Source organism: Salvelinus sp. IW2-2015, unplaced genomic scaffold (genome assembly GCF_002910315.2).
Source record: "Salvelinus sp. IW2-2015 unplaced genomic scaffold, ASM291031v2 Un_scaffold1980, whole genome shotgun sequence".
NCBI classification, from domain to species: domain Eukaryota; kingdom Metazoa; phylum Chordata; class Actinopteri; order Salmoniformes; family Salmonidae; genus Salvelinus; species Salvelinus sp. IW2-2015.
In genome coordinates, this window is record NW_019943331.1 from 376,412 (window position 1) to 392,523 (window position 16,112).

Sequence of the window (16,112 nt, forward strand, 5' to 3'; positions counted from 1 at the left end):
GGTCTTTGCGTGTCAAAAAAGATACAGTAGCACTGTCAAAGCTGAACAAACAAAAAAAGTCTGCAAACACCGGCAACGAAAGATGTGTTTTCAATACCGCATTGGTAATAAAGCATAATTTGTTCGACCCCAACTTCTGGGGTAGCTAGCTTTAGCTTGGTACCTAGCAAGCACCAATACAACCAGCCTGAAAACAATGACCAGTAGAACCTGCAGTCATTTTCATTATTCTTAGCAGTGATTTAGGAATCCTTGTGAGTATTAGCTAGGTTGCCGCTTGTTGTTCGCCTTTAAGAATTGAATTCAGTTCATGAAAATAAATAGCTAGCCAGCTACTTAACCCTGTTGCCCAAAGCTAACGTTATAAGCAGCCAGCTAGCTTCATGTGGCTAGTGATGCTCGACCGGACCGGTTATGTGTTATGTGTTGTGAAGCTAGCCACGATTAAGGATTAGGCACAATAGTGGAATTTGCAGTTTGCCTTCAAAATAAAAGTATGTTCATTGACAGTGATGCAAATGAATACAAATAACAGAATTATTCATACTTTTATTTTGAAGGCTAACCGCAAAGTCACTGTTGTGGCTCATCCTTATTGTGGCTAGCTTCACATAGATGGGTCCAACCACCATTAATCAAATAAGAACTGTCTTATAAATTAGGGTTATTTAGATGATGACACCTAGCTATATAGTTAGCTAGATAACTTTAGCTATGAAACAGATGTCGTTTTGCTATGTTTTTTGGGGTAGAACATTGTTTGGCATCCATGAGCTAGCTAGCTTTTCTTTATTGACCAGCACTGTAGGTGCACGACACAACTTTACCAGCATCATAGCATACATTGATGAATCGTTATGACGTATTGGATTACGAGTAATCGTGTAATAAATGTGTAATAACAACGTTCCAAAAATTGTATGAACGCATTCAATTATTTTGTTACGTGCGTCATATTCAGGTCCTGATTGGTCAACAAGCTTAATTGAGACGTCAAATTGTGTTAAATATATATTTTTTGACATGCAACGGCGGTTGCATAGAAATCCTGATTGAGATGAAACGACTGAACAAATGAACAACGAAACAGCACAGCAAGTAAGTGAACAAAATAGGTTTTGATAAAGTTTTACTGGTAATGGGGGACATGCGTAAATGCCAACAAAATAACTTTTTAGGTCATTGTGGTGTGTTTGTGTAACCTTCATTTATCTCGGCAAGTCAGTTAGAACAAATTCTTATTTACAATGACAGCCTACCCCGGCCAAACCCAGAAGACGCTGGGCCAATTGTGGCGCCGCCCTATGGGACTCCCAATCACGGCCGGATGTAATTACAGCCTGGATTCAAACCAGGACTGTAGTGATGCCTCTTGCACTGAGAGTGCATGCCGTACATTGTGTGTGTGTTAACCATGTTGTGTGTGTGTTAACTATTTAACAGTACTAGAATGCTTAAAAGGCCGTACATTTTTTAAGTATTGGTTATCGGTATCAGGTTTATTCGCAAGGAAAATATTGGATATCGGTATCGGACAAAAATGTCATATTTGGGCATCACTAATCCAGACTTGTCTCCCAATCCCTGTTGCTGAAGAACATCCCCACAGCATGATGCTGCCACCACCGTGCTTCACCGTAGCGATGGTGCTAGGTTTCCTCCAGACGTGACGCTTGGTATTCAGGCCAAAGAGTTCAATCTTGGTTTCATCAGATCAGAGAAACTTGTTTCTCATGGTCAGAGTCCCTTAGGTGCCTTTTGGCAAACTCCAAGTGGATTCATGTGCCTTCTACTGAGGAGTGGCTTCTGTCTGACAACTTTACCATAAAGGTCTGATTAATGGAGTGCTGTAGAGATGGTTGTTCCTTCTGGAAGGTTCCTCCATTTCCACAGAGAAGTTCTAGAGCTCTGTCAGAGTGACCATCGGGTTCTTGGTCACCTGCCCGACCGAGGCCCTTCTCCTCTGATTGCTCAGTTTAGCCGGTCGGCAAGCTCAAGGAAAAGTCTTGGTGGTCCAAAGTTCTTCCATTTAAGAATGATGGAGGCCAATGTGTTCTTGGGGACCTTCAATGCTGCAGACTTTTTTTGGTACCCTTCCCCAGATCTGTACCTCGACACAATCCTGTCTCGGAGCTCTACGGACAATTGCAGGATGCACCTGAGCTCAATTTCGAGTCTCATAGAAAAGGTCTGAATACTTATGTAAATATGTGGTATTGTGTGTAGATTGCTGAGGATTTCTTTTTTTTAAATCCATTTTAGAATAAGGCTGTAACGTAAAAAAGTCAAAGGTCGGAATACTTTCCGAAGGCCCTGTATATATACTGAACAAAAAATATAGCGCAACATGTAAAGTGTTGGTCCTATGTTTCATGAGCGAAATAAAATATCCCAGAAATGTTCTACACGCACAAAACCCTTATTTCTCTCAAATTATTGTGCAAACATCTCCTTTGCCAAAATAAATCCACCCACCTGACAGGTGTGGCATATCAAGAAACTGATTAAACATGATCACTACACAGGTGCACCTTGTGTTGGGGGACAATAAAAGTAAAATGTGAAGTTTTGTCACACAACACAATGCCACAGATGTCTCAAGTTGAGGGAGCTCTCAAGCTGAATGGAAAAATGTTCACCAGTGCTGTTGCTCAAAAGGAATGTTCACTCACAACTGCAGACCACGTATATGGCGTCAAAATCACATTTTATTGGTCGTATACACATAAACAAGAAACGTCCCTGTCTTTCAAAGATAATTTGTAAAAATCCAAATAACTTCACAGATCTTCATTGTAAAGGGTTTAAACACCATTTCCCATGCTTGTTCAATGAACCATAAACAATTAATGAACATGCATCTGTGGAACGGTCGTTAAGACACTAACAGCTTACAGACGGTAGGCAATTTAAGGTCACAGTTAGGAAAACCCTAAAGAGGCATTTCTACTGACTCTGAAAAGCACCAAAAGAAAGATTTCCAGGGTCCCTGCTCATCTGCGGACGTGCCTTAGGCATGCTGCAAGGAGGGCATGAGGACTGCAATGTGGCCAGGCAATAAATTGCAATGTCCTTACTGTGAGACACCTAAGACAGCGCTACAGGGAGACAGGACGGACAGCTGATCGTACTCGCAGTGCAGACCACGTGTAACAACACCTGCACAGGGATCGGTACATCGAACATCGCACACCTGCGGGACAGGTACCGGATGGCAACAACAACTGCCCGAGTTACACCAGAACGCACAATCTCCTCCATCAGTGCTCAGACTGACCGCAATAGGCTGAGAGAGGCTGGACTGAGGGCTTGTAGACCTGTTGTAAGGCAGGTCCTCACCAGACATCACCGGCAACAGCGTCGCCTATGGCCACAAACCCACCATCGGTGGACCAGACAGGACTTGCGAAAAAGTGCTCTTCACTAACGAGTCATGGTTTTGTCTCACCATGGGTGATGGTCGGATTCACATTTATCGTCGAAGGAATAGCGTTACACCGAGGTGTCTGGTTAGACTGTAAACTCTCCTTCCAGACTCACATTAAGCATCTCCAATCCAAAATTAAATCTAGAATCAGCTTCCTTATTTTCGCAACAAAAGAATCCTTCACTCATGCTGCAAACATACCCTCGTAAAACTGACTTATCCTACCGTCCTTGACTTCGGCGATGTCATTTATAAATAGAGCTCCAACACTCTTACTCAGCAAATTGGATGTAGTCTATCACAGTGCAATCCGTTTTGTTCACCAAAGCCCCATATTACTGCCCACCACTGCGACCTGTATGCTCACGTTGGCTGGCCCTCACATCATATTCGTCGCCAGACCCACTGGCTCCAGGTCATCTATGTCTTTGCTAGGTAAAACCCCGCCTTATTCTCAGCCTCACTGGTCACCATAGCAGCACCTACCCGTAGCACGCGCTCCAGCAGGTATATTTCACGGTCACTCCCAAAGCCTATTCCTCCTTTGGTCGCCTTTCCTTCCAGTTCTCTGCTGCCAATGACTGGAACGAACTGCAAAAATCACTGAAGTTGGAGACTCATATCTCCCTCACTAACTTTAAGCATCAACTGTTCGAGCAGCTCACAGATCAATGCACCTGTACATAGCCCATCTGTAAATAGGCCCATCCAACTACCTCATCCCCATATTGTTATTATTATAATTTTTTGCTCCTTTGCACCCCAGTATCTCTACTTGCACATTCATCTTCTGCACATCTATCACCTTCCAAACAACTCAACTGTAGTTTCATCTGTCCACATAATATTTTGCTAGTAGCGCTGTGGAACATCCAGGTGCTCTTTTGCGAACTTCAGACGTGCAGAAATTGTTTTTTTTGGACAGCAGTGGCTTCTTCCGTGGTGTCCTCCCATGAACACCGTTCTTGTTTAGTGTTTTACGTATCTTAGACTCGTCAACAGAGATGTTAGCATGTTCCAGAGATTTCTGTAAGTCTTTAGCTGACACTCTAGGATTCTTCTTAACCTCATTGAGCATTCTGCGCTGGGCTCTTGCAGTCATCTTTGCAGGACTGCCACTCCTAGGGAGAGTAGCAACAGTGCTGAACTTTCTCCACTTATAGACAATTTGTCTTACCGTGGACTGATGACCATCAAGGCTTTTAGAGATACTTTTGTAACCCTTTCCAGCTTTATGCAAGTCAACAATTCTTAATCTTCGGTCTTCTGAGATCTCTTTTGTTCGAGGCATGGTTCACATCAGGCAATGCTTCTTGTGACTAGCAAACTCTAATGTTGTGAGTGTTTTTAATAGGACAAGGCAGCTCTAATCAACATCTCCAATCTCGTCTCATTGATTGGACTCCAGGTTAGCTGACTCCAATTAGCTGTCACGTTCGTGATGAGAGACGGACCAAGGCACAGCGTGATTAGAGTTCCACATATTTTAATGAACAGTGAAACTTCTGCAAAACAATAAACCAACAACGAAACGTGAAAGTAGTGGTGCTACATGCACATACACAAAACAATATCCCACAATGCAGGTGGGAACAGGGACTCCTTAAGTATGATCCCCAATTAGAGACAACAATAATCAGCTGCCTCTAATTGGGAACCATACTCACACCCAAACATAGAAATATAATTGACTAGAACACCCCCGAGTCACGCCCTGACCTACAACACCATAGAGAACCAAGGGCTCTCTATGGTCAGGGCGTGACATTAGCTTTTGGAGAAGTCATTATTAGCCTAGGGGTTCACATACTTTTTCCAACCTACACTGTGAATGTTTAAATGATGTAATCAATATAGAAAAGAAAAATTCAATAATGTGTGTGTTAAGCACACTATGTTTGTGTATTGTTGTGACTTGAAGAACAGATCAAATTTGATGACCAATTTATGCAGAAATCCAGGTAATTCCAAAGGGTTCACATACTTTTTCTTACCACTGTGTATCATACTTGTTATGTTTCTACTTTACAGACATATATTTTCATTAGTAGTTGTAGTTCTCATAATCTGTAGTGGACAAACCAGTTTACATGTAAAATCTATAAGTTTACTAAACGTTTAAGTAAAAGTAYAATATTTTTAACAAAAGAGAATCATTTTCATAAGTGAGCATCTCATTGTGAAAGGCAATTACTTTATATGAACACGTATTGCAATGTGAAACATGTATTTCGAGAAGAAATACTGACTAAGTTTAATGAAAAAGTAACTGTATAATTTTGTGTGTTGCACGTCGTCAATTGAAAATGTTGGGCCTCCAAAGTSACYCAGCGGTCTAAGGAACTACATCGCAGTGCTGAGGTGCCACTACAGCCTCAGGTTCGATCCCAGGCTGTCACGGCCAGCCGTGACTGGTAGACCTAGGGGAGGGTTTGGCCGGGGTCTCATTGTGCTGTGGCGGGCCGTGCACCTGCAGGCTGACTTCGGTCGTCAGTCGGACGGTGTTTCCTCCGACACATTGGTGCGGCTGGCTTCCGGGTTAAGCGAACAGTGTATCAAGAAGCAGTGTGGCTAGGCAGGTGTGGATAGGCAGGTGTGGCTAGGCAGGTGTGGCTAGGCAGGTGTGGATAGGCAGGTGTGGCTAGGCAGGTGTGGATAGGCAGGTGTGGCTAGGCAGGTGTGGCTAGGCAGAGTCCGCAGGGGAGTTGCAGCGATGAGACAAGATCAGAACTACCAATTGGACGGAAGTAAATTAGAACGTTGGAGGCGGTATAATGCATAGAGCCTATTGGATATCCCGAAAAAAGGGGTAAAAAAAGATGTGCTTTTGAAACACCTGTCTTTTTGATGATCTGTTTTGAGTGTTGTGAAAATTGCACCAAAGTGATAAAAAAAACATATAGTGTGGATGCTCAGGGTGTTGATGCTCACCAACCACGGAGAAGAAGAGGGTGACAGATCCCTCGATGACTTCCAGGCGGCGCTGTGTGGATCGGCTGGCCAGGCGGGTGGAGGTGGAGCCCAGACTCTTGTTCCTGAGGGTGGCGTACCATAGAGAGTACTTTCCCGCCCACCACAGACCCGCGATCAGGAAGAAACTACCCGGCAATGCATGGCCCTTAAAACTACCCATAATCCTTCACTGGAATACCTGGAACACAGAGAGAGGGGACGGACGGTCAGAACTCAGAAAAGTCAGATATCTGGTGAGGAGAAATGTATCTTATTCTGAGACAACACCACATTTCTTGTTGCCCTCTTTGTTGTTAAAGTGGTAAACTGTTTATAGTCTCGTACCCCTTCAAACATTCCACCTCCAGCTGTACCCCCTCTAGCACCTGGGTCAGCTGTACCCCCTCTAGCACCTGGGTCAGCTGTACCCCCTCTAGCACCAGGGTCAGCTGTACCCCCTCTAGCACCAGGGTCAGCTGTACCCCCTCTCGCACCAGGGTCAGCTGTACCCCCTCTAGCACCAGGGTCATCGCACTCTCAAATGTTGTTTATTGCCATCATTGTAAGCCTGCCACACACACACTATACAATACATTTATTAAACATAAGAATGAGTGTGAGTTTTTGTCACATCCCGGCTCACGGGAAGGGACAAAGAGCTCTTATAGGACCAGGGCCCAAATAATAATATTATAATAATCAATAATGTTGCTCTTCATTTAACCATCTTACATATAAAACTTTATTTGTTCATCAAAATTTGTGAATAACTCACCACAGATTAATGAGAAGGGTGTGCTTGACAGGATGCACATAACTCTGCAATATTGGGTTGTATTGGAGAGAGTCTCAGTCTTAAATAATTTCCCACACACAGCTTGTACCTGTATTTAGATTTCATGCTAGTGAGGGCCAAGAATCCACTCTCACATAGGTACGTGGTTGCAAAGGGCATCAGTGTCTTAACAGCACGATTTGCCAAGGCAGGAAACTCCGAGCGCAGCCCAATCCAGAAATCTGGCAGTGGCTTCTGATTAAATTCAATTTTCAAAGAACCGCTTCTTGCAATTTCGATGAGGCTCTCTTGTTCAGATATCGGTAAGTGGACTGGAGGCAGGGCATGAAAGGGATAACGAATCCAGTTGTTTGTGTCATCAGTTTCGGGAAAGTACCTGCGTAATTGCGCACCCAACTTACTCAGGTATATTATTACAGTTTTTGATGTCCCGTTGGTAGGATATTCGTGATCGTACCTCGTCTAATTTATTATCCAATAATTGCACGTTGGCGAGTAATATTGAAGGTAACGGCAGCTTTCCTACTCGTCTTCTGCGGGTCCTGACGAGGCATCCGGCTCTTCGTCCTCTGTACCTGCGTCGCTTCCTCTTGCGAATAACTGGGATGTCGGCCCTGCCGAGTGTTTGGAGAATATCATGTGAGTCTTGCTTGTTGTTGAAAAAGTGTTTGTCTAATCCGAGGTGAGTGATCGCTGTCCTGATATTCAGAAGCTCTTTTTTGCCGTAAGATACGGTTGCAGAAACATTATGTACAACATGATTTACAAATAACGTGAAAAAAAACACATGATAGCACGATTGGTTGGGCGCCCGTAAAACTGCTGCCATTTCTTCCGGCGCCCTAGACTCTCTACACAGTAAAACTACTGATGGACTAGTCACTAGACTCTCTACACAGTAAAACTACTGATGGACTAGTCACTAGACTCTTCTACACAGTAAAACTACTGATGGACTAGTCACTAGATCTCTACACAGTAAAAACTACTGATGGACTAGTCCACTAGACTCTCTACACAGTAAAACTACTGATGGACTAGTCACTAGACTCTCTACACAGTAAAACTACTGATGGACTAGTTCACTAGACTCTCTAGACAGTAAAACTACTGATGGACTAGACTAGCTCTACACAGTAAAACTACTGATGGACTAGACTCTCTTACACAGTAAAACTACCGATGGACTGGACTCTCTACACAAGTAAAAACTACCGATGGACTGACTCTCTACACAGTTAAAACCTACGATGGACTGGACTCTCTACACAGTAAAACTACTGATGGACTAGACTCTACACAGTAAAACTACTGATGGACTAGACTCTCTAGACAGTAAAACTACTGATGGACTAGACTCTACACAGTAAAACTACTGATGGACTAGACTCTCTACACAGTAAAACTACCGATGGACTGGACTCTCTACACAGTAAAACTACTGATGGACTAGACTCTACACAGTAAAACTACTGATGGACTAGACTCTCTAGACAGTAAAACTACTGATGGACTAGGACTTCTACACAGTAAAACTACTGATGGACTAGACTCTCTACACAGTAAAACTACTGATGGGACTAGACTCTCTACACAGTAAACATACCGATGGACTGGACTCCTCTACACAGTAAAAACTACTGATGGACTAGACTCTACACAGTAAAACTACTGATGGACTAGACTCTCTACACAGTAAAACTACTGATGGACTAGACTCTACAACAGTAAAACTACTGATGGACTAGTCACTAGACTCTCTACAACAGTAAAACTACTGATGGACTAGACTCTCTACACAGTAAAACTTACTGATGACTAGACTCTCTACACAGTAAAACTACTGATGGACTAGTCACTAGACTCCTACACAGTAAAACTCCTCATGGGATATAAATACATGTTATATATACATTTGCAAAAAAATGTCTAACAATCTGTTTTTGCTTCGTCATTATGGGAATTTGTGTGTAGATTAATGAGGGCGTGAAAAACATATGTGGAATAACTAAAGGGGTCTGAATACTTTACGAATGCTCTGGATGAAGAGATCCCAGTCATTCAACCACAGCATATCTATTAATTGGTCTATTTACATCTCAAACAGCCTGAGTCTTTCATCCTTTTTCCCTTGAATGAATATAATTAGTGACAGACAGACAGACTTTGAAGAAGGTGATAAACAAGAGGAAAAACAAATTCATGGACTAGACTCTCTACACAGTAAAACTACTGATGGACTAGACTCTCTACACAGTAAAACTACTGATGGACTAGACTCTACACAGTAAAACTACTGCATGGACTAGTCACTAAGACTCTCTACACAGTAAAACTACTGATGGACACGAGACTCTCTCCACAGATAAAAACTACTGGATGGGACTAAAGTCACTAGACTCTCTACACAGTAAAACTACTGATGGACTAGACTCTCTACACAGTAAAACTACTGATGGACTAGTCACTAGACTCTCTTGGGAAATGCTGCTCTTTAGTTTACTTTGCGACAGTATCTAACTACATTTTGGATGGTTCTTATTCTCCTCAGTTATGATGGAAAAGTAGGCTGATGGAGTGTATGGAGCAGATGATGGAGCAGTGACAGTTTTTGGAGGTACTGTCTTTCCAAGCTTGTCGGATGCCGTTTCCAAGTTTCTGGAAGCTTCATAGCTCTGGTATTTTCTGTATACCAGGGAGAACATTTTTCGTTTTTAGGGGGTGTGACTGCATCTAGGGCATTATGCATAGTTGAATTTAGATCCTCAATTAGGTGGTTAACAATTTTTTGTACTCAGACGTCCTTGGGTAGGTGGAGGGAGTCTGGAAGGGCATCTAGGAATCTTTGGGTTGTCCGAGATTATAAAAGCATGGCTTTTGATAATCCTTGGTTGGGGTCTGAGCAGATTATTTATTGCGATTGCAAACTTAATAAAATGGTGGTCTGATAGCCCAGGATTATGAGTAAAAACATTAAGATCCACAATATTTATTTCACGGGACAAAACTAGATCCGGGGTATAACTGTGGCCACGAGTAGAACCGGAGCCATGTTGGACAAAACCCACTGAGTCGATGATGGCTCCGAAAGCCTTTTGGTTTGGGTCTGTGGACTTTTCCATGTGAATATTGAAGTCCCCAAACATTATAAATGCTATCTGCCATTACTACAAGGTCCGATAGGAATTCAGGGAACTCAGTGAGGAACGCTGTATACGGCCCATGAGGCCTGTAAACAGTAGCTATAAAACATGATTGAGTAGGCTGCAAAACTAAGACGTTGGTAAATGTGTTAAATGCAGAGTTTTGATTTAGATTTTTATTAAAAGAAAAAACGAAAATACAGCAACAAGTCAGGAACCTTATGTTGTTCATTTAGGCTAACCCCTGACTTAGTCAGCCAGATGTGGTGATAAACAGRTGTTATTTTCAGCTGTTCATGTGCTGGCTACCTAGCATTAGGCTTTGATCTCTTTAGTGACGTGGAGCTTTTGCTTATGGACAGTTTATTGGAGCCTGTTCCTGATGGAGCCTGTGATATCTGTTCCTGATGGAGCCTGTGATATCTGTTCCTGTTGGAGCCTGTGATATCTGTTCCTGTTGGAGCCTTGCACATCTGTTCCTGAATGGAGCCGTGATATTTATACTGTTCTTTTCCTGATGTGACCTGTGATATCTGTTCCTGTGGAGATGTGATATCTGTTCCTGTATGAGCCTGTGATATTCTGTTCCCTGTTGGAGCCTGTGGACTATCTTTCCTGATGGAGGCCTGTGATATCTGTTCCTGTTGAGCCTGTGATATCTGTTCCTGTTGACTGTGATATTTTCCTGATGGAGCTGTGATATTGTTCCTGTTGGAGCCTGTGATATCTGTTCCTGTTGGAGCCTGTGATATCTGTTTCCTGATAGGAGCCTGTGATATCTGTTCCTGTTGAGCCCTGTGATCATCTGTTCCTGTTGGAGCCTGTGAGATCGATCTGTTCCTGTTGGGAGCTGTGATATCTGTTCCTGTTGGAGCCTGTGATATCTGTTCTGTTGGAGCCTGTGATATCGGTTTCCTGTGAGCTGTGAGTATCCGTGTACCGATCTGTTGGAGCCTGTGATATCGTGTCCTGTTGGAGCCTGTGATATCCGTTCCTGTTGGAGCCTGTGAATTCCGTTCCTGATGGAGCTGTGATATCTGTTCCTGATGGAGCCTGTTGATACTGTTCCTGTTGGAGCCTGTGATTTTTCTGTTAGAGCTGTGAAATCTGTTCCTGTTGGAGCCTGTGATATCTGTTCCTGTTGGAGCCTGTCGATATCTGTTCTGTGGAGCCCTGTGATTTGTTCTGATGGAGCCTTGATATCATGTTCCTGATGGACTGTGATAATCTGTTCCTGATGGAGGCTGTGGATATCGGTTCCTGATGGAGCCTGTGATATCTGTTCTGTTGGAGGCCTGTGATATCTGTTCGTTGGAGCCTGGTGAATATTCTGTTCCTGGTGGAGCCTAGTGATATCTGTCTGTTGGAGTGTATATCTGTTCCTGAGTGTGAATCTGTGCTATACTTATATAGGTTCCTGTGGAGCTGTGATAATCTGTTCCTGTTAGGAGCTGTGATATTGTTCCTGTTGGAGCCTGTGATATCTGTTCCTGATGGAGACCTGTGATATCTGTTCCTGGATGGACCTGTGACTATATGTTCCTGATGGCCTGGTGATACTGTTGGAGCCTTTGATATCTGTTCTCTGATGAGCCTGTGATATATGTTCCTATGAGCCTGGTGATCTGTTGGAGCTCTGATGATATTTGTCCTGATGGACCTGTGATATCTGTTCCTGTTGGAGCCTGTGATATCTGTTCCTGTTGGAGCTGTGATATCTGTTCCTGTTGGAGCCTGTGATATCTGTTCCTGATGAGCCTGTGATATATGTTCCTGTTGGAGCTGTGATAATCTGTTCCTGTTTGGAGTCTGTGATATCTGTTCCTGTTGGAGCCTGTGATATCTTGTTTCTGTGGAGCCTGTGATATATGTTCCCTGATGGATGCCTGTGATACTGTGGTTGCCTGTGATATGTGTTCCTGATGGAGCCCTGTGATATCTGTTCCTGGTTGGAGCCTGTGATATCTGTTCCTGTTGGATGCCTGTGATATCTGTTGTTGGAGTCTGTGATATTGTTCCTGATGGAGCCTGTGATATAATGTTCCTGTTGGAAGCCTGTGAGTCTTTGTTCCTGATGGAGTCTGTGATATCTGTTCCTGATGGAGCCTGTGATATCTGTTCCTGTTGGAGTTTTGTATATCTGTTCTGTTGGAGTCTGTGGATATCTGTCTCTGTTGGAGCCTGTGATGTCTGTTCCTAATGGCCCAAAGAGGAAACTTTCTAAACAAGCGAATGAAAAAGAGGGAGCCAATATCCAGCACCACTCAGTTGAAGGGAAACAAGATCCAGCACCACTCAGGTAAAGGGAAACAAGATCCAGCATCACCCAGGTGAAGGGAAACAAGATCCAGCATCACTCAGGTGAAGAGAAACAAGATCCAGCATCACTCAGGTGAAGAGAAACAAGATCCAGCACCACTCAGGTGAAGAGAAACAAGATCCAGCACCACTCAGGTGAAGAGAAACAAGATCCAGCACCACTCAGGTGAAGGGAAACAAGATCCAGCACCACTCAGGTGAAGGGAAACAAACAATAATATGACTGCATACATATACAGAGGCTCCAAAAGCGGGCCGTGTCACTCCAACTATAAGAATCTATCCATCCTTGACCGGATAATTCTTTCCAGCACGCTTTCAATATCCTTATTAGTCCTTAAAACGTCTTTGGGATAGGGGGCGGTATTTTGAGTCCGGATGAAAAGCGTGTCCAAAGTAAACTGCCTGCTACTCAGGCCCAGAAGCTAAGATATGCATATTATTAGTAGATTTGGATAGAAAACACTCTGACGTTTCTAAAACTGTTTGGATCATGTCTGTGAGTATAACAGAACTTATTTGGCAGGCGAAACCCCGAGGACAAACCATTCAGAATTTTTTGTTGTTGTTGAGGTCACTCTTTCCAATGAGTTTTCATTGGGAATCCAGATTTCTAAGCGACTCTCTTGCAGTTCCTATCAKTTCCACTGGATGTCAACAGTCTTTAGAAATTGGTTGAGGTTTTTCCTTTAAGAAATTAAGAAGTAGCACTGTTCAGAACGAGAGTAGAGGGAAGTGTACTCTTTGATAGAGGCGCGTGACCTGAAAAGCACTCTCCACTTTGTTTTCCTCCGGTATTCAACACAGTATGTCCTGTCTAAAACGTTATCAATTATTTACGTTAAAAAAATACCTAAAGTTGTATTACAAAAGTAGTTTGAAATGTTTGGACAAAGCTTACAGGTAACTTATGAGAAATTTTGTAGTCATGTTGCGCGAGTTGGAACCAGAGATTTTCTGGATCAAACCAAATAAAATGGACATTTTGGATATACAGTGGGGCAAAAAAGTATTTAGTAAGCCACCAATTGTGCAYGTTCTCCCACTTAAAAATATGAGAGAGGCCTGTAATTTTCATCATAGGTACACTTCAACTATGACAGACAAAATTAGGGAAAAAAATCCAGAAAATTACATTGTAGGATGTTTTATGAATTTATTTGCAAATTATGGTGGAAAATAAGTATTTGGTCACCTACAAAAAAGCAAGATTTCTGGCTCTCACAGACCTGTAACTTCTTCTTTAAGAGGCTCCTCTGCCCTCCACTCGTTACCTGTATTAATGGCACCTGTTTGAACTTGTTATCAGTATAAAAGACACCTGTCCACAACCTCAAACAGTCACACTCCAAACTCCACTATACAGCCTCCACTCTTCTGGGAAGGCTTTCCACTAGATGTTGGAACATTGCTGCTATAACAGCCTCCACTCTTCTGGGAAGGCTTTCCACTAGATGTTGGAACATTGCTGTTATAACAGCCTCCACTCTTCTGGGAAGGCTTCCACTAGATGTTGGAACATTGCTGCTATAACAGCCTCCACTCCTCTGGGAAGGCTTTCCACTAGATGTTGGAACATTGCTGCTATAACAGCCTCCACTCCTCTGGGAGGCTTTCCCTAGATGTTGGAACATTGCTGCTATAACAGCCTCCACTCTTCTGGGAAGGCTTTCCACTATATTTTGGAACATTGCTGGCGGGACTTGCTTCCATTCAGCCACAAGAGCATTAGTGAGGTCGGGTACTGATGTTGGGCGATTAGGTCTGGTTCGCAGTTGGCGTTTCAATTAATCTCAAAGGTGTTCGATGGGGTTTAGGTCAGGGCTCTGTGTCAGGCCTGCAATTTCTTCCACACCGATCTCGACAAAACATTTCTGTATGGACCTCGCTTTGTACACGGGGGCTTTGTCATGCTGAAATAGGAAGGGCCTTCCCCAATCTGTTGCCACAAAATTGGAAGCACAGAATCGTCTAGAATGCCATTGTATGCTGTAGCGTTAACAATTTCCTTCACTGGAACTAAGAGGCCCGAACCATGAAAACCAGCCCCAGACCAATATTCCTACTCCTCCAAACTGTTGGCACTACGCATTTGGGCAGGTAGCACTCTCTGGCATCTGCAAACCAGATTCGTCCGTCGGACTGCCAGATGGTGAAGCGTGATTCATCATCCAGAGAACACGTTTCCACTGCTCCAGAGTCCAATGGTGGCGAGCTTTACACCACTCCAGCCAACGGTCGGCATTGCACATGGTGATCTTAAGCTTGTGTACGGTGTAACTTTTGGAAAAATGTTATCTTGTTTTTTACAAAAATAATTGTTAGAGTAATCAAGGGCAGCTTTTTAAGTTTGATTATATACACATTTATGGAAGGATTTAACCTCTCTTGGATAGGTGGGACATTTAGCGTCCCACCTGGCCAAAATCCAGTGAAAATGCAGAGCGCCAAATACAAATAAATTACTATAAAATTTTAACTTTCATGAAATCACACATGCAATACACCAAATTAAAGCTCACACTTGTTGTGAATCCAGCCAACGTGTCAGATGTCAAAAAGGCTTTACGGCGAAAGCAAACAATGCTATTATCTGAGGATAGCACCCCAGAAAACAAACAGACAATCATATTTCAACTCTCAGGCGCGGCACAAAACGCAGAAATAAAGTATAATTCATGCTTACCTTTGACAAGCTTTTTCTGTTGGCACTCCAATATGTCCATAAACATCACAAATGGTCCTTTTGTTCGATTAATTGTCAATATACAGTGGGGCAAAAAAGTATTTAGTCAGCCACCAATTGTGCAAGTTCTCCCACTTAAAAAGATGAGAGGCCTGTAATTTTCATCATAGGTACACTTCAACTATGACAGACAAAATGAGAAAAAAAATTCCAGAAAATCACATTGTAGGATTTTTAATGAATTTATTTGCAAATTATGGTGGGAAATAAGTATTTGGTCAATAACAAAAGTTTATCTCAATACTTTGTTATATACCCTTTGTTTGGCAATGACAGAGGTCAAACGTTTTCTGTAAGTCTTCACAAGGTTTTCACACACTGTTGCTGGTATTTTGGCCCATTCCTCCATGCAGATCTCCTCTAGAGCAGTGATGTTTTGGGGCTGTTGCTGGGCAACACGGACTTTCAACCCCTCCAAAGATTTTCTATGGGGTTGAGATCTGGAGACTGGCTAGGCCACTCCAGGACCTTGAAATGCTTCTTACAAAGCCACTCCTTCATTGCCCGGGCGGTGTGTTTAGGATCATTGTCATGCTGAAAGACCCAGCCACGTTTCATCTTCAATGCCCTTGCTGATGGAAGGAGGTTTTCACTCAAAATCTCACGATACATGGCCCATTCATTCTTTCCTTTACACGGATCAGTCGTCCTGGTCCCGTCGCAACAAAACAGCCCCAAAGCATGATGTTTCCACCCCATGCTTCACAGTAGGTATGGTGTTCTTTGATG

At 43.1% G+C, this 16,112-nt stretch overlaps 1 protein-coding gene across 2 annotated transcripts in view; it reads right to left on the reverse strand.

Moving 5' to 3' along the window:
* The window catches only part of tmem45a (transmembrane protein 45a), a 124,224-nt gene that overhangs the window by 90,121 nt on the left and 17,991 nt on the right, over positions 1-16,112 (reverse strand). For both annotated transcript variants that reach the window (XR_011476264.1, XM_024140002.2), the window contains exon 2: positions 6,359-6,578. Coding sequence is in view for 1 of the 2 variants with exons in the window: in XM_024140002.2 (XP_023995770.1) it covers positions 6,359-6,560 (202 nt within the window). In the remaining variant the exon portion in view is untranslated. The remainder of the gene's footprint in view (positions 1-6,358; positions 6,579-16,112) is intronic.